Source organism: Calliopsis andreniformis, chromosome 6 (genome assembly GCF_051401765.1).
Source record: "Calliopsis andreniformis isolate RMS-2024a chromosome 6, iyCalAndr_principal, whole genome shotgun sequence".
Classification (NCBI taxonomy): domain Eukaryota; kingdom Metazoa; phylum Arthropoda; class Insecta; order Hymenoptera; family Andrenidae; genus Calliopsis; species Calliopsis andreniformis.
In genome coordinates this window covers 16,031,486-16,056,688 of record NC_135067.1, presented here as the reverse complement: position 1 = coordinate 16,056,688, position 25,203 = coordinate 16,031,486, and the positions used below count along the sequence as shown (strand labels likewise).

General features: G+C 45.9%; 1 protein-coding gene across 1 annotated transcript in view; it reads left to right on the top strand.

Annotated features, from left to right (window-relative positions):
• Positions 1-20,906, top strand: part of LOC143180343 (protein Fe65 homolog) — a 125,876-nt gene extending 104,970 nt beyond the window's left edge. Inside the window, exons 5-16 of the mRNA XM_076380002.1 lie at positions 15,645-15,797; positions 17,632-17,861; positions 17,995-18,113; positions 18,239-18,351; positions 18,432-18,630; positions 18,708-18,835; positions 18,940-18,945; positions 19,044-19,294; positions 19,382-19,584; positions 19,674-19,850; positions 20,403-20,541; positions 20,744-20,906. Coding sequence (XP_076236117.1) covers positions 15,645-15,797; positions 17,632-17,861; positions 17,995-18,113; positions 18,239-18,351; positions 18,432-18,630; positions 18,708-18,835; positions 18,940-18,945; positions 19,044-19,294; positions 19,382-19,584; positions 19,674-19,850; positions 20,403-20,541; positions 20,744-20,766 — 1,741 coding nt within the window. The 3' untranslated portion in view covers positions 20,767-20,906. The remainder of the gene's footprint in view (positions 1-15,644; positions 15,798-17,631; positions 17,862-17,994; positions 18,114-18,238; positions 18,352-18,431; positions 18,631-18,707; positions 18,836-18,939; positions 18,946-19,043; positions 19,295-19,381; positions 19,585-19,673; positions 19,851-20,402; positions 20,542-20,743) is intronic.
• The last annotated feature ends 4,297 nt before the right edge of the window (positions 20,907-25,203 follow it).

Below are 25,203 nucleotides of genomic sequence, written 5' to 3'. Positions count from 1 at the left end.
CGCCAGCCACCGTGCCACTCGTCAGCCGCGAAACGGTGTAAGTCGGCGACGTCGAAGCGTCTGGAAACGAGTGGCGGCCGGTAATCGAAGTTTTAAAGTCACGCCGGGAGAAATATTGATTCGCTCCACTGCCGCGAAGCGTTGCCAGGGATCCACTAGTCGACTCACGCCTACGCGCTCTTCCAGGGTACCAACGCAAGCTTCTGTGACGCGTTCTTCGGTTTTGGATCGTGGGAGTCTTAGGTGAATGGAGGTATTAAGGGGAGAAATTTGGAGGTTGGCGCGAGACGGTTTGAAGGGTCGATAGGTCGATCGATCGACGGCGCAGGTCGCGCGATCGATGAATGCATCGCGTCACTAACTGGCGCGGTCGTCGGCGACGCGTCCCCCGACGCACACGCTTCGCTGGCTGAAGAGTGCGTCGCGCAAATTCTCGTCGGAGGCCCGCGTTTTGCTCAGCATCGCGTGAAATGGATCGGATAGCGGAAAATAGTTATCGAACCCCCGCTGACCTGTGGCCGTTTTCAAGCTGTACATTTTTTTTATTTCCTTCCGTTGGGAAAAACATTTGCTCGCGCATGGGCGAATTTTAGCGGGACCGATCAAGTGAGAGAAGTATTGCGTGGGATGGGGAGTTTGGAACTTTGGTTTGATTGTGTGCCATTATTGTTTCGAGACAAATTGAGTTTATAGAAGATTTATAGCTGGTTCTTTTATTATTGTGCTACTGTAGTTCGTATATTCAAGTCTAATTAGTAAAATAAATGGAGGTAAATCTAGCAAACAGGAAGAATGTTATCACGAAATGTTGTATATAGTAGCCGTGAACTCTCACGTTAGTGGGACTATGGAGACTCCCATAAATCAATACCTACTAAAGCATACCGCACACAACTATACCACATCAGAAAGCAGAAAACGATTGCAATTGCCCTAGCTACCAAAATCATAGAGTCTTCTGCTTCCCTTTCACACCCTTTAATCAAGGAAACGCGCAGGCAGCCAAAGCGATCGTAGAACACAGGTCACGGGAATATGTGGGACGCGTGGTAATGTTCACGCGGAGGCAGTCGTCAATAAAAGTTAAGTGGAGCCCGACTCACTCCTCCAGCGATCTTTCGCGCGAGTTAAGCAACGAGACTCGGTGCTCGTGTTCCTCTACTTAACGTTAGAGGGGTGGTCGTGAAAGTTGCACGGAGTTTACCGCTTCCCCGGAAGCCTGAGCGGCTGAAAAGAGTCTGGTGGGAGGATTCTAGAGGCGCCTAGAAAGGGTAAGGGTGGAGGGTGGACTAGGAGTAGACGAGAAGGGGTGGTCGATAAAAGCTACCCCCGCGTGGCTGCGTTATTACGTATAAAGCGGGGATTGCGCGCTCCCCGATGACTGCGCTCCGTTTTTCGCGTGCACGAGGCGCGCGTCTTTCCCATTCGTTCGATAACGACGATCGAACGATTAAACACAGCGCGATCTAGCCTCCGCAGCGAGGAGATTTCGCGCTGCGTCGTTGTTATGCGAATATCGATCGGCGGGTCAGCGGGAACCGAGATCCCCGTTGCTGCCTTTCTTTTGGCGCAGTCTTCGACGCGCGCGCTCCTCGACAGAGTCCTAAGATTGGCCGTTGCCACCTAGAAGACCCTTAATATCTTTTCGTTGGTCGTTCGGTGGACGGGGAACAGCGTTTGCCACTTTCCGACGCGCTCTCCTCGTAAATATCTGTGTCACCTATTTTTACCTCTCTGCGCCATTTCTACAGAGGATCTCTAATGGTTCTCCACCACAGGAAGGACTCTACATGAATCAGTCCCTACTGAAAGCCTTGGTTACATCAATTTTCACAATTAATTACCGTATTAACTAGTGAAGAAGATCATCCCCCTGCAATATCACTAATTTACCGTTCTCTTCAGAAAGGGTGCCTCGTAAACGACTCGAACCTTCATATCGCTTGGTATGGTCGCTTGATTGCTCGTCCCCCGACGCAGAGAATCGATTCATGTAACTCGAAAGAGAACGGAACAATCCAGTCGCGGGGAACGTCAACCATCCAGGAACGAACGATTCATTAATCCATTTTTCGAGGGGGTAAGTGGCAGGGTGTAAGGGGAGGTGGAAATGGAAGGACATGGGGTTTTTTCAGCTGGAAACTCGTCGCGATCTGAGCACACTCAGCCGGGCCACTTCGCTATTCCGCTTTCGCGACAATCGTTAATTAAAGCCGAACGTCCTTCAGGGCACTTGCACTTGCACTTGGAACCGAAGCCTCCCGATCTGCCCTGCGTCCTTCCCATCCCCCGCCCCTCGCCCCTGGACCTGTTCAGTACCTCGTTAATCGCGGCTCGCCGCCAGTGAAATGGATTTTATAGCGCACCCTGCCGCGACGATTCGAGTATAATCGGTTTGAAGGGGGATCTCCATAAATAGAGGCCGCGTGCCGTTGCACGCGCGCACAAATAAATCTCGCGCGTTCACCATCGAGCCTGCACTGACACGTGACGTTCCGATACCCGTGCTACCGGTTTTTTTAAACCTCCCGCGAACGTCGCGTGTTTGGCGATGGATTAATTAATCGCCGACCTCCATCGACCAACCTGTTCCTCACCGACTGTTGCTAGGATTTGGGCTTCATGATATGGACTCGTGGAATACTAGGTATATATTTTTTAGAAATATGTCACGGGGAATGTTTGCGATAAGATTGATTTGAATTCCTGTGAGATAGGTGAAAAAGTTGAACATTGGAGTGAATTTAGTCCTCTTTCTAATACACTGCAACAAGAATTACAGTATGAGAAAGCTAGTGTGAAGAATTTTAATGAAATTATAATTTTATTTTCTCGAAATTCTGATCCTCTTATGAGTGTTTATTCTTTAAAATTTGAGTCACGTCTGTTTAATTAGGTATCATATTCTCCAACTCTCATTATTTTCAATGAATCTATTAGTTAACACAAGCAGAACTAGCTAGCGCGCCAGCGTGTAGATTCTCAGTGGTTCTTTGCCTCGTTTCATAATTCAAACAGCCCTGGAGGAGAATTTCCACGCTATCACAGCGATTTCAGCGCGTCTCGAGGAAGACCTCGATGTTGTTGTTTGCAGAGTACTCGTGAAAGTGGCGTACACGTTGTAATCGTATTTCATTGGCGGGCTGCACTTGAGCGCGCTTTCATATCAGCCGGCCGGGTCTGTGATCATCGAGAGACAGGCTCGATACACACGGAGCCTCTCTAAAATTAGAATCCACTTCGCTCGTCTGATCCTTCCCCGTTCTTCCCTTTCGGCAGCCTTTCTGCCGCGTTCCCTTGCTGCCTAATCATCTCCCTCGCTCCCCTTTGATCCTCCCTCTTTTTCCCTCTTTCTCGTTTCCTCTTTCTCGCTCCCGTTACGCGACTAAGTTTCCATCAGAGGAATCTGATGGCTGTGTAAAATTCACAAACACGCGAGCACCGCTTCTGCTACGCCCGTGAGGGTTTCAAAGAATCGACCACCTTGTGAAATTATTTCCCCCTTTGTATCTTGAACGTTGGGAACTTCTTTCACGGCATATTGCTCCGATTTTTATTATTGGAAACATTTTTCTCTGTGCAAGGACTTCAATCTGGGTCGACTTCCATTTGGGTACAAGTTTAATTTTAGAAAGCTTTTAATTTTAAGAGAATTCTTGTGGAACTGGAAAGAGTATCTCAAAAGTAACAGTGGATATACCTTAAAATATATTGGTAGGCCAAGGGTAACGCTTAGATCTTCTCATAAGTTTACGTATTTGATCATCTATGAATTATGTATATCCATGATATGTACCTACGCCCTTTAACCCTCCTAATTTGCTTGAAGCTATTCGAGCAAAGAAATCAAGCAATTACCAATGCTCCAGAATAATTCTGTTTGGTCTCCCTAGTCTTGGAATCCACTTTGCCCGTCTAATCCAACCCCATCCATTCCCCAGTCCCCGATCCCGTTTCCCTACACCCATTTCCATTCACTCACCATCCCCGCGCGCCCCAGCGTCGGCTAGAAGACACCTCGAAAGGGCAATGTTGCCAGTGGCTGCACGCGTCGACGGAATTTCAACGAACTCGTCGCGAGACAACTTTAATACACCGTCACCTTTGTCGTAAATCACACGAGAAGAATAAGGGAGCTGGGAAAACGACGAGAGGAGGAGGTTAAAAAAGCGCGGTTGGACGATCGATCGTTTGAAAAATTCAGCGCCGATGATGCAGACCTTAGCGAGGAACCTCGTTAAACGGAGACCATCCCATGAAGTTGTTTCGTTAATTGGATAGTCGGTCGAAACACCGTCGCGTTAATCCGTCGAATCAATTAGAACGCAGCGTTATTATATACAGTCGTTACGACGAATTCGACGAATGGTCTCTCATTCGACGTTCGATCTCGTTATCGAATTCGCTGATACACGCCAGAACTGTGTTACACGTTCTGCTCTCGGATCGAATTCATTAGTTTACACGTCGGATGTAGAGAAGACTCAATCGTGGAAACCTGGGATCGCTGGAGGTCCTCGACTTTACGGTCTACGTAATGGCCCTGGCGACGATTTTCCCCGAGCCACTCGGCCCGCTTCGAACGCGTCTGCTTTCCATTAACATCCGCAGGAAAGCGCTGGGTGTTCTAATGGTAATAGGGGCTCTCGCCTCGCAGATAACACCAACTGTAGCTGTCCTCGGTTAGAGGAGACCCTTCGCAGGACATTCGAACAATTGTCCTCTCCCGGAGCGAGAATTCTCGGACTCTTCGCGATCCCCGAGCATCGCTGGCAAGGAGACGTTTCATGATAACTGCCGGATGTTTAGTGGCAACGATTGTGAACTTCTCGAGGGAGGTTAAGTAATTAGCTTCGATGGATTTTTCTTGACCGTGGGGGTAACGACTTCATCCTGAGGTAATAGCTGTTCCAATGGAATGAATATTTGTTAATTTTGGAGAGGATATTTACACCTCGGAAACTGGGATTCTACCGCGAAACATTGAACAAGGAAAAAAGTAGAGCTGTTGGATTTGTTTACCGAAGTGGTAAAAACAATGTGGAAGTCATTATTCGTCACGTTTTCAGATCTGTGACAATTTCATTGTGATTAATTCGCTGCTTCCTGCTGCTTCATTCACTTAAGTAGAATAAGTCCCGTTTGAGTCAGACGAGCATTGTAGCGTACCATTTTACTTGCGTATTCTTTCTCTCCACAGCTTACGAGTGAACTGAGTTCGTTACTCCATCGAAAGGTTTCAAGGCGTCTGGCTCGCTAAAAATATATCCTTTTAAGACGTATAATAGACGGCTCCTTGACTCACAAGCACCGAGTATTTTCGTCTGTCCGCCGCAGACGAGTTCTTAACGGTTCGCTGGAAGCCTCCGTGGCATTTGGTTCCGTGAGAAAATTTGCAAGAGTCTGTTGCAGAATTTCTTGATGCTGAATCATCCACTTTGACAAGTATCAGTTTCTACCCGTTTCTTTCCCTACTTTTGACAGGAAACCAAGTAGTACAATCAACGACTCTATACTACACAAAAAAAATAAACTAGGTACCATTTTTCAACTACTATTCACTGGTGCTTAGATCTGCGTCTAGCAACCAAAATATTAAATTTCGAAAATCGTATCACCCGTTAGAAAAATTGATAAAATATTTTCCTCTTTCCAAATATATTTACTTCCACCCTCATAAATCTCTACCATAATGGCCAGTAGTTAACACAACTGAGCGTCAAACACGAATAGCTATCAAACACAGCCTCAACATCCTATTACCAAATGAGATTCGCTTTCATATCCCCGAAATCTGGTCCCAGCTCGCAACAACACTGCTCAAAATCCCCAGACCCGTAAATGGGGGATTTCGTTTATCACCGATGGAAATATTTCGGACACGGAGCACTCGGGACACGTTGCGCGCGAGGTGGGATGATATCCGTGCATTTTACGAAGCTATCGAGCCTGGTACATCGACAGATTACGCAGCCGTCCATCCTCCACGGTTGTATCGTTCCACCGCGGGAGAAATATTTCCCCCGTTAAAAAACTGTTGCCAATGTATTACTCGCCGAACAAATATTCCTCCGATATCTCTGCATTAAGCAACGTGGAAAGCCTGCAGATGCAACGGGGAAACGATCCCTCAGAACCTGGAAAAATTATTGGCAACGACAGCTTCAACTCCCTCCCTTGTCGGGATAAAATGTGACGATTATTCGCGAGCAGGACGCGTTACAACGAAAAGAAATGACTCTGTTCGATGACAGAAGATTCCCTGGTGAAAGAGACTCCATCATTCAACTCGCGTTTCCACTCTCTCGAAAATCTAATCCAGACAATCTATCAATCACGAGTAAGAGAAACGCATAGTGTCTTTATTATTTTTATGCATCTTGTGCAATAATGCATTTCCAAAATCCAATACTTCTACGCAGAATGATCCACAAAATCGATTTATATAAGAAAAACTATATAGTTCCATTTAAAAAAGATACGCTGTACAAATGCACCAATACATAAAAGTGCGTAAAAGTTGTACGACAATGAAGAACACATAACGCCATTTAATTTTATCCTCTGACGCTATTTTTTGTCTCTACTAGCTTCAAAGATATAGCTCCTCTAAATTTCACGAAACAGCCAGCTCAGGAAATAAAGAAATAACGTTTCCACGCGATCGGTCCTCGTCAGTTTCCTACTGAATTTAGTTTCAGTCGCGACGATGCGCGAAGTCCATCAACGTCGACAGATCGAACTGGAAACGCGCGAATGCAGTGACATAAACTCGTTCGTTCTCCACGAAACGTTGAGAAATTCTCTATGCATGCACGCGTGTCCCGCATAAATCCTCGGGACAGGATCCCCCCTGTCCTACTAGTCGCTCTTTTCCGCGTGGCACGGGATCCTTTTTCTTCCAGGACACTCCCTTCTTTCGAGGTAATACCTGTAGGACGTAATCGGTGATCCAGAAGGGAGTCTGATAAGTTCTGCCGCGTCGAGCCTCGAGGAAGCTCTGTCCGATTCGAGGGAAGGAGGACGTCTCTCGAACCGAGAGAGGAAGAAGAGTAATGTCCCGGAAGGTCCGGCTGAAACGAGATTATCGGGCTGAAACTGAAATCCGGAAGGGGGACAGTCGCGAACGAAGTGTCCTATGTGAGCTGACCCCGTTTGGCCTTCCGGTTCTCGCGCTGTTTGTCGGCCCAGCTTATCCTCCCTGGAGAATCCTGCTTGGAACGAAGCTGGCCTATCCCTCTCCCAGGATCTTTCTTCAGACAGAGTTTCGGTTTGAATTTCTCGCTGGTTCAAGGGATTCTTGAAATTTTCATCCCTGTCTCTGTGATAAACCCTTGTTACGCTGCCTGACTTATATGAGAAGGAACTGTTCTCTTTGTCTTGTGTTTAAGCTTTCCGGGCGAGCCAGTGCAGTGAAGAGAATTAGAATAATTTCTGTGTCACCTTACGTGTTACAAATTTCGCTCGCACGTGAGAAACTCCCGTGCAGAGGGAGTTGGATGTTAACCTGTTAAGTAGGTCATGTATTGATTAGGAGCATTTCTAGCATATTCAGAATTGTGTACTGAAAAGGACTGACGTTTATTAAGATTAAAGAATAATCACTGAAATAATAACAGGATTTACATATAAGAAGAAATTTTAGAATACTCAATTAGCAAATTAATATTTCGAAAGAATTGAATCAGTCTTTCCAAACGATGAACCTTCATTACCGAATACTTTTCAAGAGCATTGGTCTCTCTAAATCGACTCTATCGCCAACACCCCTTGTTTCTGCCTGCTGAGGTACTTCACCTTTGTACATATTCCATTCCTTCTCCGCCCCCTTGTTTACTAGCAATAAAAAGATGTATACGATAAATGGATCGAGATGTAAAAGCCCTAAAACGCTGGACGGAAACGAGGACCTCAAGTTTCCATCCCCCATGCAAACCGACGTGTTCGTGGCCGTAGGATATGTCGACATAAAAAACGGGAACAAGAAGGGGTGGTCGATAAAATCGATGAAATCCTGCGCGCAGCGAAGTACTCGCGGGGGTGCGCGCCGCGGTTGATTCCTCTTTGATCAGGACTTTCGGCGCGAGTTAGATTAAAATATCGTACGGAACGCGAGGCGAGAGCAACGGGGAGAAAGTGTTAGGGTCAGGAAGACAGGGGTTAGAGCGGGGAGTTCCTGAGTCTCGTAAAAAAGGCTCGTAAACTGGTACACGGGGAAAAGCGCTCCTCGAAGCCACGCAGGCTCGGATTTCACAAGCAAAAGTTTATTAACCAACCCCTACGTGCGGGTTCCGTGACGGAAAAATGGTCGATTCAGTCGCGAGGGTAATAAAAGTTTACACTCTGCGGCACGCTGATGAAAAGGAATACTTTTAACCAGGCCTCGTGATTAATTTCCTGAATTCTGCTAAATATAGCGTCACGCGAACCGCGAATGCTTATTTGTCACCGCTGACTTCAAGGACACTGTGGGGAATTGCAGGGTATCAAATGCGAACTTGAAAGTTTGCGGAAAGTGCCTGGCAAATTGTTTCAATTATCAAGAGGAAGATCTTACATTCGAGAAGCGTGGTACTGAGTATTAATGATCGTAGATCAAGCCACGAAATATGGTTTATTAACGTGACGTGTTCGGACACGGTTCGACGTTCTCAGGAATGACTCACCACTCGCGACCTTATGGAGAGAACCTCTTGTCGGAACCTTTCGATTACGAAAGTAACCTTCTTTCTCTGCTACGAACCTTGGGAAAATCTACATCACTGGTATTTCACAATCAGTAACGAATATGTACCGACTTCGATGAAGTTTCTCTCTCCATCGACTCTCGATAGCAAGAAACGTTCATGATTGGCACATCGTCGATCGATATCCTCATTAACCAGAAATGTCATTTAAAAGTAATTAGAATTTCCCTGAGTGAATCCTGTTAAGTTAATTAATTCGGACAGAGAGGGGGTGAGGAATCGTGTTTCCTTCTGACGAGTTTCCACCCTCGGTGAATCTAAATTCAAAACGCGGCTGCTGGCACAGCGCGATATTTATAGAATTTAATCTGAAAGCAGACGGTATCTTCGGTGAGACCAAGACCGTGTTCCCGAACTCTGGAGAGCTCCTTCCATCGTCCCTAAACTTAATTACCCCAGCTGACTGTGTGTACGGCGTTGGAACCCTCTCGAAGGGCGTAGAGGCCGCAGGGAATACTCTGTCAGTCCGACAAGACCTAACTAGCCACCCTTCTTATACTGGTTAGCCGATCTGATGATAATATTTTGAACAGTGGTTCATTCATTACTCTGAACCATCAATTATTTCCTTCACAGTACTCTGGAATGACTATCACTATTCCCTATGTAGAAGTTCAGAGTTTGGACTTAGAGAATACCTGAATATCTGAAGAGAATTCTAAAAGGCTTCTTCATAAAATATTGCTACCACTAAGTATGGTATCTATTAAATAGATAATACATTAACAGCAGTCAAATATAGGTTCACGTTCAACAGCACTCAACAATTCCTAACTCACCCAGTTACCCCAGGAACTGACCAATTGAAAGCCCCAGGAAACTCACGATTACCACCCTCAACCTGGAGGACCAAGTAAAGTTAGCCCCAGAAAGAGGTGAAGTACCTGTAAACGCTTGAACCCAGAGGAAGGTTCAACTATCAAGCCTAAACTGGGCAAAGAAAAGAAAGGACGGGGTACAGAGGCATGGAGAGGGAGCTAATCGGTTTTTCCTTTTGCGGAAACCGCGAGAACCGACCAGTCGCGCGATAAGACGCGCACTCCGCAGCCGTAGCTAAACGACAGTGGTCTCGACCATCTAAACCGGTGGTGGTAGGGGTCGTTCGAAATGGAATGGGGAGCGGAGGGGACGGGTGAAGGGTGGCAGAGAGGGAGGATAGGGTGTCAGGGGTGAAATGGACGAGGGACGCCGTGGGACGCAGAGGGGTTGGTAGTGTGTATTGATCGAGCTAGGAGAAGAGCACCCCCGACTCTACTGTACTTCGTACGAACGCCCACGTACGCGGTGTTTCGCTCGTACACGGCTCTTTTCTTCTTATATCGCTTTTTTCCATTTTCACCCTCGCCACCGCGACTCAGACACGGCCGTCGCTTCTTTTCCGCCTGCGAATGTCACCGAGGACCGTAACAAATTACGTGCCGCTACCGACCGTTAATGTCCCGCCGTGTAATTCCGTTCGACGTCTCTTCGCGCCCTTACGAGGGCAATCGAAAATTGCAATGAATGAGTATTGTTCCCGAGACCAATAAGGAGATATTTGCGGAGGAGATTGTTGTTTGTATAGAAAGTTCCAATATAAATTTGTTAGAGGTTGCTACTTCTTGCGTTCAAACGTTCCCTAGGTTGCATTAGGTTGCGAAATTACTTTAAGCAACAGCTGATTACTAAGGAGGAGAAATGTCTAAGTGTAAGGGTTAGGAAGAGCTTAAAATTGATTCTTGAAAGATTTGATGGTTCAGAATTTTTTAAATTTCAAATTTTTAAATTGTCAAATTTCAAATTTCAAATTTCAAATTTCAAATTTTCAAATTTTCAAATTTTCAAATTTTCAAATTTCAAATTTTCAAATTTTCAAATTTCAAATTTTCAAATCCTCAAATTATTCAAAAAATTCAGACACACTGAAGACTTATCAGAAAATAAATAAATGATCTTCCTACCTCAAATTGAAATCAATACTCTCCACTCCAATATTTAATATATACAGACTTATATCTGCAATCTATCTCATTTAGAATTATGTCATAAAATGGAATTCAATATTCTGACAAGAGCTTCCACCTTTCAAATTCTTAACTTCACTTCACTCTCCTACGTGTGGCCCACATTCAAACTATCGACTGTCCATCACTCAAACTTCTCCCCAACTCCAAACACCGCAAATTGACCTACACCTCTGCTTCGGCACATCGGTTCGCGCAGTTACCAATCTTTCCTCCATTAACCAGCTCGAAAAACTAGTTCCCATTGCGATCGGGCTTTGAACACACACAGCCGCCAGATCGTGAACGGGATGCTCAACTTCCACCGATATCCGGTCGCCGTCCAGCAGAAATTGCGAAATTGCGTATACCGTAATCATGGTTGCGGTAGACAGGGAACTCTTGCCAGTGTAATTTACGGTTCAGCCAGGTGCGTCAGAAGTTGCTCACCTTACGACCTAATTGGGTTTAATTACACCTCGCTGAAAGTTACGGCGGCGGCGTGCGTTTACATATCGGGTGGGTTACAATTACCAATTGCCGACAGCTGATTACAGTTACCGCGATCGGGCTTATTACGCGGTCACCCCATGATTTCTCATTGTTACTGCTCCCTGGCCAGTTAATCGCGACGATAACGAGTCACAGTGAATTTTTTCCCCCTGGGTCTGTCACGTCGTAAACGTTTGCATTCCAGAACAGAGATCTCAAGCTAATCGCGAACACAGCAAATACGTTGCTTAATCGATCAACAAGGCGGCCCCGTAATGGGACCAGACTCCTCGCTTTGATCACTTCGAGCCTCGATTGACAATGGCACACGATTGAAATGGAATTCAGTGTCCCGTCACGGTCGCTGAACGCAATTGTTACGCTATTACAGTGCGTCGATTCAGGCCACGACTCCGTGAAATTCTTCTGACCCACCTGGGATCAAAATTGGCCCGAGTTTCTATATACAAGAAACTGCGAGGAACGCTGGGAAAAGGTCTCCCCTAGGGGAGAGGAAGCTAAATATTGACACTCGCGGGCAGCACAGTGTTCCCGTTGCCCCTTGAACCCCGTATTTCCGTGACTTACGTTCCAGAAGCGCCCCTGGAGCACATAATAACGGAGCTGGGAGCGGTATCTAAACGAAAACGGTCCTTGGAAGTTGCAGCGACACACGGCGTGGTAGCGTGTGCTTGTAACCGAAACGGGACGGTGTGTTCCGGTTGGCCGATATTCGGGAATAATGAAACGGTCGTTCATTTCGGGGCACAATCGAACAAAGGGACAATCGGACCAGGCGAAACTTGTCGCATCGACGATAATCAATAGAGAATTACCCGCGAAGGTATTCGGGGCTGATCGATCGCCATCCGCGGTCCGACCGCGTTTATGCACGGTAGTCTTCCTCCCCGCGAACTTCTGGCGAATTTCCAAGCCCCTGGCTCGTGCCTTCGCTAACCCACATACTTGCTGAAAACGGTGTTATTAAGCTCTGGCAGCCGGACCGCGCGAAACCTCGCGCCTTCTCTACTTCTCGCCCTCCCCCTGCTCCTCCTGCCCCCTGCCCCCAACGAGAAGCAGCCTTTTCTCGTTCCACAATTCTCCTTCCTCTCACTTCCAGCTCCCGCCCGTTCTTCTGGCAGCGGCCAAAGGAGCTTTTCTTGCGCGATGAAAACTCGCGATTATACGTGGACACGCGTCGCACGAGCACGTTGAACGAGTTAAAGCGAACGCGTAATCGTGACGTGGCAACGTTCTCGCAATCGTGAACAGAGACCCTTTTCATGCTGCGAGTGTTATTCATTGTACGGGTATTTCAGGACCGTGTGGGAAGTTCAGCGTGCGAAAATATGTGGCTGTGGCTTGGATTCGTTGGGAGCAACGGTTTTGTTTAGGTGTAATAGACCTTTCACGGTGCACTGATGTTTGGAGTGGGTGGGCAGGAGTTTTGAATTATTTAGAGCGGACGGGGATCTTTTGTTTGTGACTCTGTCGGAGTAAATGTGAAGGTAAGCGTCTTAGTAGCGTCTAGAGTCTAGGAGAGTGTGTATGTCGATAGGAGTTTAGTTTCAGGCATCTCTGTTGTATGTGTCAGTCATGTATGTACCAAGAATACAGTGTACTATATAGAGGGAGGTACAGCGTTGGATAATTATCGCGGGGAGAGTAATTAGCAGTTCTCGAATCTGTAATCAAATACCGTATCCTCGTTTCCTGCGAACTATTCCGTCGTTTAGGAAGAAGCAACGATGACCGTGATGTATCATTGTGATTCCACGCGGCGGGAAATTTAATATCGATAGGAAGACCCTGACAGTCCGCTTGTCATCTTAAAATATGGTTCAGCTCGAGGGAGAAAAGAGATAAGTGTCATTCAGGCTAGGCCACTGGCCTGGATAAAGGATCGGGTTTCAAGCTGTCAAAAGCGATCGGGAATCTTCCGAATGATCCATCTTTTCCTTGCCTCGTACCCTCGATACACTGTGAATTAATAACCCATCGGCTTCTGATAACTTTCATCGCTATCAAAGGTCCAGGGGTATCAAAATACTCATTCGTTTTCTTTAGAAAGCAAATATATTCTGTAACATGTGTCAACAGAGCTGGCAAATATCGAACTTAACGCTTCAGGAAGATCTTCTGGAGCATCGAAATGTCTTCTTAAAGATTGATGCTCCATTTGTCTCCGTCTGGAGTTAGTAGTCCTTCTATGAACTTTAAGTACTTCAACGCACCACTTTTTAAAAAAAATGAATAATTAGAATTCACAGAAGAATATAAAGCACGATTCTCAGAATCTACGTACTCTGACCGAATTTTCGCGCACAGTCTCCACGGAATTAGGATCTTAGTCCTGATCGAGTATCGAAAGTTCGTTGGTTTGGGTCTAAAGGAAATGTTGAAGACTAGCCTGAACGAGGCACAAGAGAGGCGAGCGGGCGTTAGTCAGCAAACCGCTCGGCTAATCCCTTAATTACTTCGACATGGTTAGCGACCCTGTACTAACCACGTCGGTGCCTGGCTCCGTTCCCCGATCGTTAATTAAAATGGCACTTCCTTGCAGCCGCGTAATTTCTGTGCGCGGCAACCTGCACCGCCCGTGTCGGTCAGTTAAGTTCGTCTTTAAACGTCCGTACTCGGTTGGCGTAAAATTTATAGCTCCCAATACCGTTTGCGCCCGGTTACCTGCCTGTCCTGAGCTTTTCGTCGCGTCAATGAGATTACGCTTCGTTCTCGGAGTGGGGAAATTGGTAGCAAGTAAAAGAGAACACTAAAATTAACTTGACACAGTGTGGATCTAAAATCTGAAGGCTTTGAGAAATAATGAAATAAAAGAGGCGGAGTCTGTGAAATGGGGAAACTAGGCAAATTAAATTTAGGTAAATTAAATTCGGGGAAATTGAAACTAAAAATGGCAAGTGCTTCGAAATCCTTGCTTAGCAGTGTCTGCTGCGTATGGCTACTAAAATAAATGGGAAAAGGAAATTGTTATATCTAAGGCAATCGTTGTTGATTCCATTCTTCACTTTGATATTCAAGACGGTGGGTATCAGAAGATTCTTAGGATCAGAAGCGACGTTATTCTGGGAGATATTGCACAAGTGGAACCAGAAATGGAACTGTCAGATGCGATCGCGCGTTTGTAACAAGAATCCTTGAAATTGTGTCGTCGTGAGATTCTAAAATTCCAGTGCATTCGCGGGAACTTCCTCTGAATTTCGAAGTTCGTATCAGGAGTGCGTCCTGCTAACAGAGATGGGAGGCATTTTCGCGACTGCCTGCAATTGCGGCGGGATTTCTAAGAAAATTCGTAATTAGAAAACTTGGAGGTTTCGGGAAAGACTGTATAAATATCGTGAGATTCGAGCGGAAGTACACGATGTTAGTGTGGCTGGAAGAAATTTCCGTGTATTTTCAAGAAATCTCGAGATTTGAAAATTTTCAAATGTCTACGAACTTTTTTTATGACAATCGAATTTTTGTAGGAACGCATAAGAACGCAGAGAGTATCGATTCCAAGAAAATTACGTCGATTTCGAGGAATTCCTCTGACGAAAGTTTCGCCATCCTTTCGAGAAAGCTCCACGGAAATTGAATTTTTGTATCGCCGATATACAGCATAGCACTATTTCCTGCTTTCCAAGGATGGCTGTCATTTTCTTGGGGCTTTCAATACAAAAAAGACCTCTATCTGTTATAACAAAATATATAGAATATAGCAGTTAAGACACATGTCAATTAACTTTCTCCATACTCACGGAAAATTAAACCCTTTGAGCATATTAATGGAAGCTCCAAGACTGCTAGAAATTACACGAAAATGCGTACACATAAGCAGCGGGCGCACGGTAAACGCGCATAAATCGCGATTTAATTATGCAAAACGCCACTAGCGGACAGTTACTCACATGGATCATAATTGTCTGGATTCATGACTTTGTAATAGTCGCATCAATATGATAATGTAAACTCTACATACAACATGTAGGCGCACCACGCAGGGTAAACGCTGACTGTGCCTAAAAACGATGATAAAAAGCTTCTACTATTGATTTTATGCAGTTAGTAAAAACTCAGCTTACAGACTTCAGCATTTTATCAATTATCAACAGAATAAATTCAATATACCCATCAAACGAAACAATAAGTTCATTTTCTAAAAAGTCACGATTATTCCTGTCCCTTATACTGAATTTTATACCCTAAAATGTTAGTTTAATCAATCCTAAAATCTTGCAAAAAAATAACTAACCTCTCTAAGGTATCAAAGGTAGCAATATTGGACTTTAGAGAGATTCTGAACGAACATACGACCCAATCTAATATACAATGAAACGCGATTCGATCGTCACGAACGAGATCGTCCGCGGCGAGTCGGGAATCGATTTCCTTGATAATGGGGTTCGTGGACGTGCTGATTCAGGTACGGCAGCGAGGGTGTTGCGGAGTCCGCTCTGGTCGACGACACCCTCAACGGAAATCCTCGCTCGTCGCCGTCTTCCTCCTCGATTCTGCCTGGCCTTCAGTCAGGACCCGCGGACTCGATCGACGCTGCGAATCAGTCCGACTCGAGAAAGTACGTACGATAGAGTCTCTTCTCCTTGGCTCGTGCCCTCCCTTAGACGTTGCTGCACCGTGTATCCAACGAGTTGTTGCTTCACTTGTTTGTTATTGTTGTTGTTGTTGCTGCTGCTGTTGCTGTCTGTACCCGTTGTAACTAACCACAAACGCCGTCGCTATCCGTGCCCCGTCTAACTGTATTCAACGACCGTATTCTGTCTCGCGAGCTTTTGTAGGCGATCGTTGCTCCTGCGAGGCTGTTCCGCAGGAAACTTCGTCCGAATTGTCGTTGCTTATCTTTGTGTCCCCGTATAACAGTATTGTAAAGTTGTGGCTGCGAGTACGTCGAGCATTGCATGCGGCAGAAGTTTCACGCGCGTTCCACGCGGACGAAAGACGCTTCGAGGTTACGCTTGACGCGAGATTAATTCAATTCCAGCGATATCGTTCTGTTGCTCAGCCACCGAGGAGAACTGCGGGCGTGTACGGTTAACGAAAAGCAAACGCGAGCTGTGCACACGATGGAAGTTTCGTTAAAATCGCTTCTTGATTAAGGGAATCGGATTCCTCGCGCCTTGCCGCTCCATTTTCGTTCATCGCCGAGAACCTGCTCTTTTATCGAGGCAAACGTGGCCGTTTTGTCGGGAAACGCGAAGATTCTTGAAGCTGACAGACCTGTCTCGCCACCGTTCCCCGCATTAGAAAGTAAAACGAACTTTTCTCGGGCGCGGATCTTGCTGCCAACGCGGACAGCTGGAAAGTAGGCGTAGAATAAATTTTATTCCCCTGGGCGGAACGCGAGGAAATCGACTTCCTCGAAAGTGGAGCCGCGCTGGATATGTTTCCCTGTCGCTTGCACCATGTTCGAGTAGACTTTCTATTTCAATTACGTAGACACACCGTAGATCATGCATCTTGCCTCCGCAGTAATAGTAGAAAGATGAACTCGCTCTAGAGTACTTGCTCGATGCGAAAAGCTACCTCGATCGATTTAGTTCACTTGCTACTTTTTTCTGTATGTTGGAGTCCACTCGTAGCGATCGCTATCCCCTGTTTTGCTCTTTCTCTCGCTTGATAACGCCGTGAACGATGCGGTAGTAAGTAGCCTCGATGATACACTGGCGAACGCGATTTGTCTCTGTCGATGCTTGCCACGTGATCGATAAAACTTTACGAGCCATCCGATGGCCAATTACGCGAATATCGATTTATCATGCTGGACGCGTCAACGATGATAAGTAAATGTTAACGACGACGATCCATTTGTGGAGCTTCCTGGTTGACGACGTCGTAGTGTATCGTCTGACGCGTTTACTGTAAATGGTGATTTCGTATGCCAGTTAATCAGACACTGAGGGAAGGACTGTGTTAAGTTTATGGAGTCGGGGGATTACAGAGCTTCACATAAACATTGACATTTCATTATGGAAGGAAACTAAACTCTAATATTGTATCTTATCGCTGATCCTCATGTTGAATTTCCGTAAAGATGACACAATTCGTGCAGTCAGCTTTCAGGGTTGTAGATACTCTAATTTGTCATTACAAATATTTATCAGTTCGATCAGCTACTCCCAATGGAAAATTAAGTATCATTAAACTCGGGAGACATACCTTCAAATTGGATCCAAAATACTATTTGATCCCATCCAACTAGAACTCCACGTTTCTCTATAGACTTAATAACATAGTCCTTTACGAAGACGAGATTAAAGTAAAATCCCTGTTGCTTCAGTCATCCTTTAGCTTTTGCCAGACGACGTCGCTTGAAGTTCAAATACTTGGAATAATTCAGCAGAGTATAGTAGGTCTGGCGAACGCAATATAATGGCATGCTCTCGATATTACAGTTATTGCGAGAAAGCGGATAACGAAACGACAGAGATGGGAGGCGTGCCGCACGTAGAGGGTGGACTGAACAGCGAGTTGTACGCGGTCCCTGTGAAACGGAGGCAGCCCAAGGATCAAAAGAACAATGCCACTCTGCAGAACAATACCCAGGAGAAGCCGACGGAGGTGGATACCACTGACTCCGAGGACAAAGACGAGAACCTACCGCCTGGATGGCAAAAACATGAGGGTGGGTATCGACGTAACGAACCAAGGATATAGATTAGGAACCGATGAACCCCCAGACCTATCTACTCGATGGGGAAGTAAAATTTGGGTATCTTTTGGAAGTCAGGCTAATGGAAGGCTGAATCTCCTTTCAGACGAAAATGGACCTTACTACTGGCACGTCAAAAGCGGCAATATTCAGAGAGAACCTCCTGAGGCACCGCCACACTCCAAGAGGGAGTCTCGCAGGAGCCTCATCAAAGACAACGATAGCGTAAGTAAAGCTGAAAATGACTAAAATCTATGCATTGATTATTTGCGAGAAAAATTATATCATTCGCCAAGTGTATGAATATTCTAACCTTGAATATTTTGATAATAGAAGAATATTATTTGCAGATAAATAATTTCCACACTCTCAGCGGCATGGTGAACACTGTGACCCGCAGCAATACGAGTTCAGCTTTGGACCAGGAGCTCGAGAACAAGAGAAAAGTGGAACTAGCTCTCAAGTAAGAGCATCAATTTTTATTACCTTTTTTATACTTCGTATACTCGCAACGAGTAGTCTCACTTGCTAATTGCCTCTCAGACGAAGGAGTTACCCTGCAAGAGCAGACTCCGAGGGCAGAGACAAACCAATCAGATTCGCCGTACGCTCTCTCGGCTGGACAGAAATTGCTGAAGAGGACCTGACGCCAGAAAGAAGCAGCAAGGCTGTTAACAAGTGCATCGTGGACTTGTCTCTCGGTAGAAACGATCTTTTGGACGTGGTTGGACGATGGGGCGATGTTAGTATTATTTACACACGAAATTTGATATCAAAATGAATGATAAAACTGTACACTTGCAATTCGAAACCCCTCAGGGCAAAGACCTGTTCATGGACTTAGACGAAGGCGCCCTGAAATTGATTGACCCAGAAAACCTGACTGTACTCAACACACAGCCAATTCACACGGTGAGGGTTTGGGGTGTTGGCAGAGATCACTGCCGGTAAGCATCTTCTTATACCTACAAAACACCTAAAACGATTGGATATTCTCTCTAATACATTCCTAATTCTTTTCACGATTCTTCCTCTTGGACGACCTCCACAGTGAAAGGTAATCTCATTTATCAGACATGGCAACCAATAATATTTGCTTGGCAAAGCGTTTACCTTCGCAATAAATTAACACATCGACGAAACTCTTCTCTTCAGGGACTTCGCTTACGTGGCCAGAGACCGATCGACCCGGAAACACATGTGTCACGTGTTTCGCTGCGACATCCCAGCGCGCACAATCGCGAACACGCTCCGCGACATTTGCAAGAAGATCATGATCGAGCGATCACAGCACCAGAATCTCGCGAAACCAGTGGATATCAATGGACGAACAAGTCTAGCCACGAGACCGACTAATCTGCCCACGGAGCATCGACGATTCCATAGAAATGGACAAGCTCTAGTCAGTGAGTATTCAGGAAAATGAAAAGGAAGTGCTGAAAAATATTTGAGATTTTTTTCTGTGAGAAGGCTAACTCTTTGCTGTTTTTCAGCGCAATCCTTCCCCACGCCGATGGAGGAGCCAAAGAAGGTGTTACGAGCGCAGTACCTTGGATCCATGCAAGTGACACAGGCGACTGGTATGGAGGTCCTGAACGACGCGATAGATCATATCGTAACTAATACTCCTATCAATCAATGGCGGAACGTGAACGTTGCTGTCGCGCCCAGTATGATTTCTATCCTCACGCCGAACGTGAGTAAATCAGAGTGTCTGACTAGCTAAATCTACTGCTACTAGAATCTTTTATTCTCACTACTATATTCTTCGGGAATACATTTCAGGAAGACAAGCTCATTACTGAATGTCGGGTGCGTTACTTGTCGTTCCTCGGTATCGGTCGAAACGTGAAACAATGCGCTTTCATAATGCACACCGCGCAAGATCTCTTCATCGCACATGTCTTCAACTGCGAGCCCAGCAGCGGGGCCCTTTGCAAAACTATCGAGGCCGCCTGCAAGGTAAGTGACACGTTCGATGTATCGTTTTACTCTCTGTGAGCCGTGCCTGGGTCTCGATAGACACAGGCAGAGTTGCCACTAGATCTGTCGGTTGACGGAGAGTTATGGTGCCTCTCGAAAATATAGTGACTTCATAAAAAGAGAAGTTTCAGTTCTCCACGTCTCTGATAATGAATGTTTTAGTGGCTGATAAGTGCTCAGGAACAGTGTCATTCATGTTCCATGAAAAGTCCCTTGGAAAATATTGCCTGTAATGGATTCCAGGGGATTTCTCATGGGACACGAATAATACTAGTTCTTTGGAACCCTAGAGTAACGCTGTCCAAATGACGGCTTGAGAGTTTTATGAGAGATAAGAAAGTAAATGTGGGCAAATATAATACAGCCTGAACCAAGTAGCGGAGTTAGCCACATTTGACGGCTTACACCCACAAGGGTATCAAACAACACGCCACTTGACTGGGTCTCACCTAAGTTACTATATTTCCGGGAAGCACTGTAACTTTCTCCAGCTTAAACCAATGAATTGAATCGATTTGTTTGTTCGTGCAGTTGAGGTACCAGAAATGCTTAGACGCACACCCGCAGGGCTTCAGAAACGCGAGCAGTCTGAACACTCCAAGCGGCAGGGGTCTAGGCGCCACCCTCAAGTCCCTGGTTGGCTCTCTGACTGGACGTAGAAATAAGCAGGGTGAGTCCTGAGACGAGGCTCTCTCGCTGCAGGTAAATGATCACGCTCAGCCGCATAAAATACTAGAAAACAAGACCGAAAGAAAAGGAATTCGGCGGCACGATAATTAAGCGCGTTGCCTCGCGTTCCGCGTGTACTTGTCGCCGATCGAGGTGGCTGGAAGCAGCGCGTTCTAGTCGAGTCTGTTCGGTGGTGTGCGCAGGAACTCTGGCCGCTGCCTGCTGAGCGAGAGGTGATCAGACACAGACATCTCCAGTCGCCGCTGACCCTGAAGTACTTCAGCGGATCGCCGCCGAGCGCGTCGCTGAGGTCGCTCCTTTCGCCCTCTCTGGACAACAGGCGCATTCAGCTCGCCCGTTGGGAGAGCAACCCCTAGAGAGGGTTGATCGACGATGGTGCAGCGTGCCGAGAGGAAAGCAGCGAGACCCAGAAGAAACGAATCGATTCTTTAACCGTTAAACGACTGAATCGTGAATTCTGCAGAGTGCTATACTAATTACCACAGCTATAGTGGACTACGCTTACGTGTGTCGATATGATGTTATGTATGTTAAACGCAGTGTCTGACAGAAATGAAAAGATAAGGGGAGTCCTTGAAAAGTAAGGTCGGGGGAAATGGCGAGAGGCTCGTGGACGAACGCCACGAGGGAGGGGTCCTCTTCGGGATCCGAGCTCCCTTGAAAAAAAGGAAAGGCCCTAAGTGACCGAGATGTAAGCAAGGGGATCGGTGGGCGCGCATTATCCTGCGCGAAAGGGACAAGATAGTAACGAGCGAATCTGTATATACGGGGTGGTAATTATCGCGCTAAACTTAGTAAATTCGCTGGATTTAAAGGAAGTCCGGGAGGAGTGAAAGGGGAACGGTGCGTGAATGTTCGGATGATGACTGATGTAGCGTTTTAGCGTATCCACGAGGCATTCGAAGAATTAAACAAAACAGACAAGCTATAGAGAGCTTAAATGTATAACTTAACATGTGTATTCTCGGGTGTACAGATTAGAGAAGCGAGGCGAGGATGACCAGGCCACACGAAACTGTAACACGTAACACGTTAACGTAGAGGACACGCAGCAAGGATACACCCACGCGACGGAACACACGTACATGCGCATACAGACACTACACAAGTATAAACACACATGGTCAGGTAATAGGGAGTTTATTTTTTATGGCGAACTTATAGAAGAGCTTGCACCTTGCGAAATGAAGGCGACATAGACAAACGTTAGCGCGACCGTCCTTTAAATCCACGAGGAGAACAGACCGAAAGACGAGCGAATCCACAGCACGGATCTTGCCGCGCAATAAACGGTTATTATCGTACGCACAATCACTCTGTGCAATATCGCTAACGCCTACACACGAGCGAACCACTACCCCTAACTGTTTGTTCACGGTGTAACGTAATCGCTGTCTTCGTAACCGCGCATCGCTGAAGAGCTAATTACCGCTGAGCGCCGTCACGCGAATGCCGCAAACGCAGTCAACGTTTTAACGATCGAAACCACAAATTCCGCGTAAGAGACACACACCGACTTTGTCCACAGAGCTTACTCAGAAAACCACGCACGTACATTCACCGTAAGAGCTCGTTACTCGCGCGCGCGAGCAACACTTCATACCATAGCGTTAGAGATCCGACTCCATTCTTCATGTTATTCACAACATCGACGACCCAGGGGCAAGGATCGTCGACGAGCGCTCGCCTATGCCTAATGTCAATCAGTAGCTTAGGAATCGACCCGTGAACTAGCGTGCGCCGTTTTCCCTTCTCAATTGATTTTCTACCGTGTAGCCGTAGTCGTTTTTCACGCAGAAGTTGCGCAGCCGAATTGTACAGACGGACGAAGGTAATTCGTTCGATCTTCGATTATTTTCGTACGATAGCCTCGCGTTAGATACGTGACGATGTAGTGAACCGACGGCCATGGTGTTCTGGCTGCAGCGGGTGAGCTCACTGTTCACGTTGTCCCATTTTTCTCTCTTGTCAGTTCGCGGTCTTCATCTTTGGTAAAACGTTCCTATAGCGGAAGCAGCGGGCTTTGACTGATCAAAGTGAAATTAAAATTCCTTATCGATGGAGAAACACTGACCTATCAGAGTCTCTTGCTCTCGCTATACCAATGGCAGATCTTGACTCCGATGAACAAGAGAGAAAAGTAGGACTCCACAGTGAAGGAAGAAAACGACAAAACTAACCAGTCGTTTGTGTACTAGCACGTGTACTTTCAGCAAGAGAAAAAAAGATTTTCCTAGAGGGAAGGTCGTTCCTCCCAAAGGGGAATAGTCTTCTCGCTCGCAGCGTATATCCTCGTCGTCCATCGAGGACGGTCACGTCGTGGGAGCCATCGTCATTGCGAATGAATACAAAGTTGTGCGGGACCCAGAACGAAGAGATATTTCTACGTAGCGTTAAAATAGAGGAAAGGTGGCCGAGAGGTTGGTAGAGAATTGAGTGGCGAGAGCATGAGTGCGCGAGAGGATAAGAGGACTGTGTGCGTGGGGTTTGCTGTGCTTGATGAGGGATTCTCTTGTGACAATTATATATCTAGATATGGGGATATCTGAACGGAGAAAGAGTCGGCGAAGATGGATCATTATTTGTACATATAAAATACATGTTAGGGAGGATCAGCCGCCTTTTGTTAGAAGAGAGATGGTGATGCGTGCGCGAAGAAACGCCTCGTCCCTTGGCTGAGTGTTTGCCTCGAGAAGGAACGTCCTGGTGCGAGAAGAGACGATGGCAAACCTGGACGTTCCCTCTCGACCTGCCGCTTCGGATTTCCTTTCACCTGTATCTTTTGCGTTCCTTCTATTATCTGGTCAGTCTCAATCTCTACGCGGGTAGGCTTGAGAACCGTGTCACGAACAATAAAATTTAACGAAACGTCGCGCGACGAGGCCTCCCGTGCGACCCGCGCTCCGACAGAAACCCTCGAAATCCCGGTTTTACACGAAAGTACCAGGCAACGTTTCCTCTGCTATTGAATATATCGTTGATACGATTTCTTGCTTTGATATATATATACATATACATATATATACACACACGTACATATAAATATAAATATATATATATATATAGTTGTTGAATTTATATATTTAACTTAAACGTTAGGTCGAACAAGCGATCGGGGGTGGCATGAGACAGCCTCGACGAGCGCGGTGATGATGTATGGATGTACATATTATACACTTGTGTAGAAAAGTAAGAGAGCGAGAGGGGAAGGAAAATGGTCGGCAGATAGAGTTGAGGAATTTAGACACATCGTTGCACACCGTAAAATCGACACGTGCTCAGACGTACTCTAGAAGGGTACACACGTACACATAGGACACAGGCACACGTACACAGTCACAAATTGCGCGTAGCTTAACTGTCTCCTTAACGTAGGTGCTCACACGCCGTTGGGAGGGACACGAGAGTATCGATAAAACGAAATTACCAACCGGGCGGGATTGAAAGAGGTTGAAAAAGGAGGGTGGAGGAGGGTAAAGGAGAAGGGAAGCCACTTGTAACTGACATAGAATAGAGCAAACCTAACTATATTTACTGTGACATGTAATATCCTTAATGAAGAAAAAAAAAATGCGATCTACTGATAGAAGAGTTGTTCTGCACAAACACGATGCTTCGTTGATAATTATAGTGTCTCTCTCTTTCTCTCTTTCTCTATCTCTCTGTCTTCAAAACGAAAAAAAAAAAGAAAATACGTACCTCTCTCTATACCTTTATGGCAACTTAATATACTCGACTCGAATTGTTTCGACGGATCACAGAAGCACGCGAAAAATGCTAATTTCCGCCGTTCGCCTGCGTCGCGAACGTCACTCGCCATCGTTTTGATTCGATTTCGACCGTCATTATATAGAATCAATCACCGATCACGCTTTCATCGAACGATCATTGTTATAATTCTATTGTTGTATTCGCAAGCATCATCGGTCGCGTTGATAAGATGGTGGACGAAACAGAAAGAAGAAAATAAAGTACATATAGGGGAAATCGCCGTCGTCGTCTTGTCGCGTATTCTATATAAATATTCTAAATGAGATATTGTTACCATCAACTAATTAAACGAGGATAAGAGAAGAAGGAGAGGAAACAATGCTCGCCAACGGCGGTCGCTCCCGACGAGCGATCGATCACTATTTAAATAAAAGGAAAAGGGGAAAAAAAGGGAGATATCGATCGATTTCAGTCGACGTCACACAGAAGATATCACGCGGAACGTCGTTGCCGGGAGGTGGCTGACGAGATTCTATTTGAAATGCGAACATTTTTTTCTTTTCTTTCGGAATAGAATCTTGCTGCGCGTGTCGTGAGGCGAGAACAAATTCTAACGAGCCGATGAGAATATTATATCGAGCGACGCTTCGTTTCGTAATTGATGTCGAACACCGCGTCGTTTTAGAGCGTACGAAAGGACAAAAACACTTTGTATGCACCCGCCCCCTCCCCCATTGTTCATGCCCATTTATATTGCGTAGTTGGACCGATCGGTAATTATAAACGGACGTGAGATACTATTATATATATATACGTATATATACATATTATATATATAAATATATATATAAAAGCGACAGAATGAGAAACTACTGTAACTACACCTGCCTCTTGTGAATAAATGCCTATTTGTTTCTTTTCAACCGAGTCC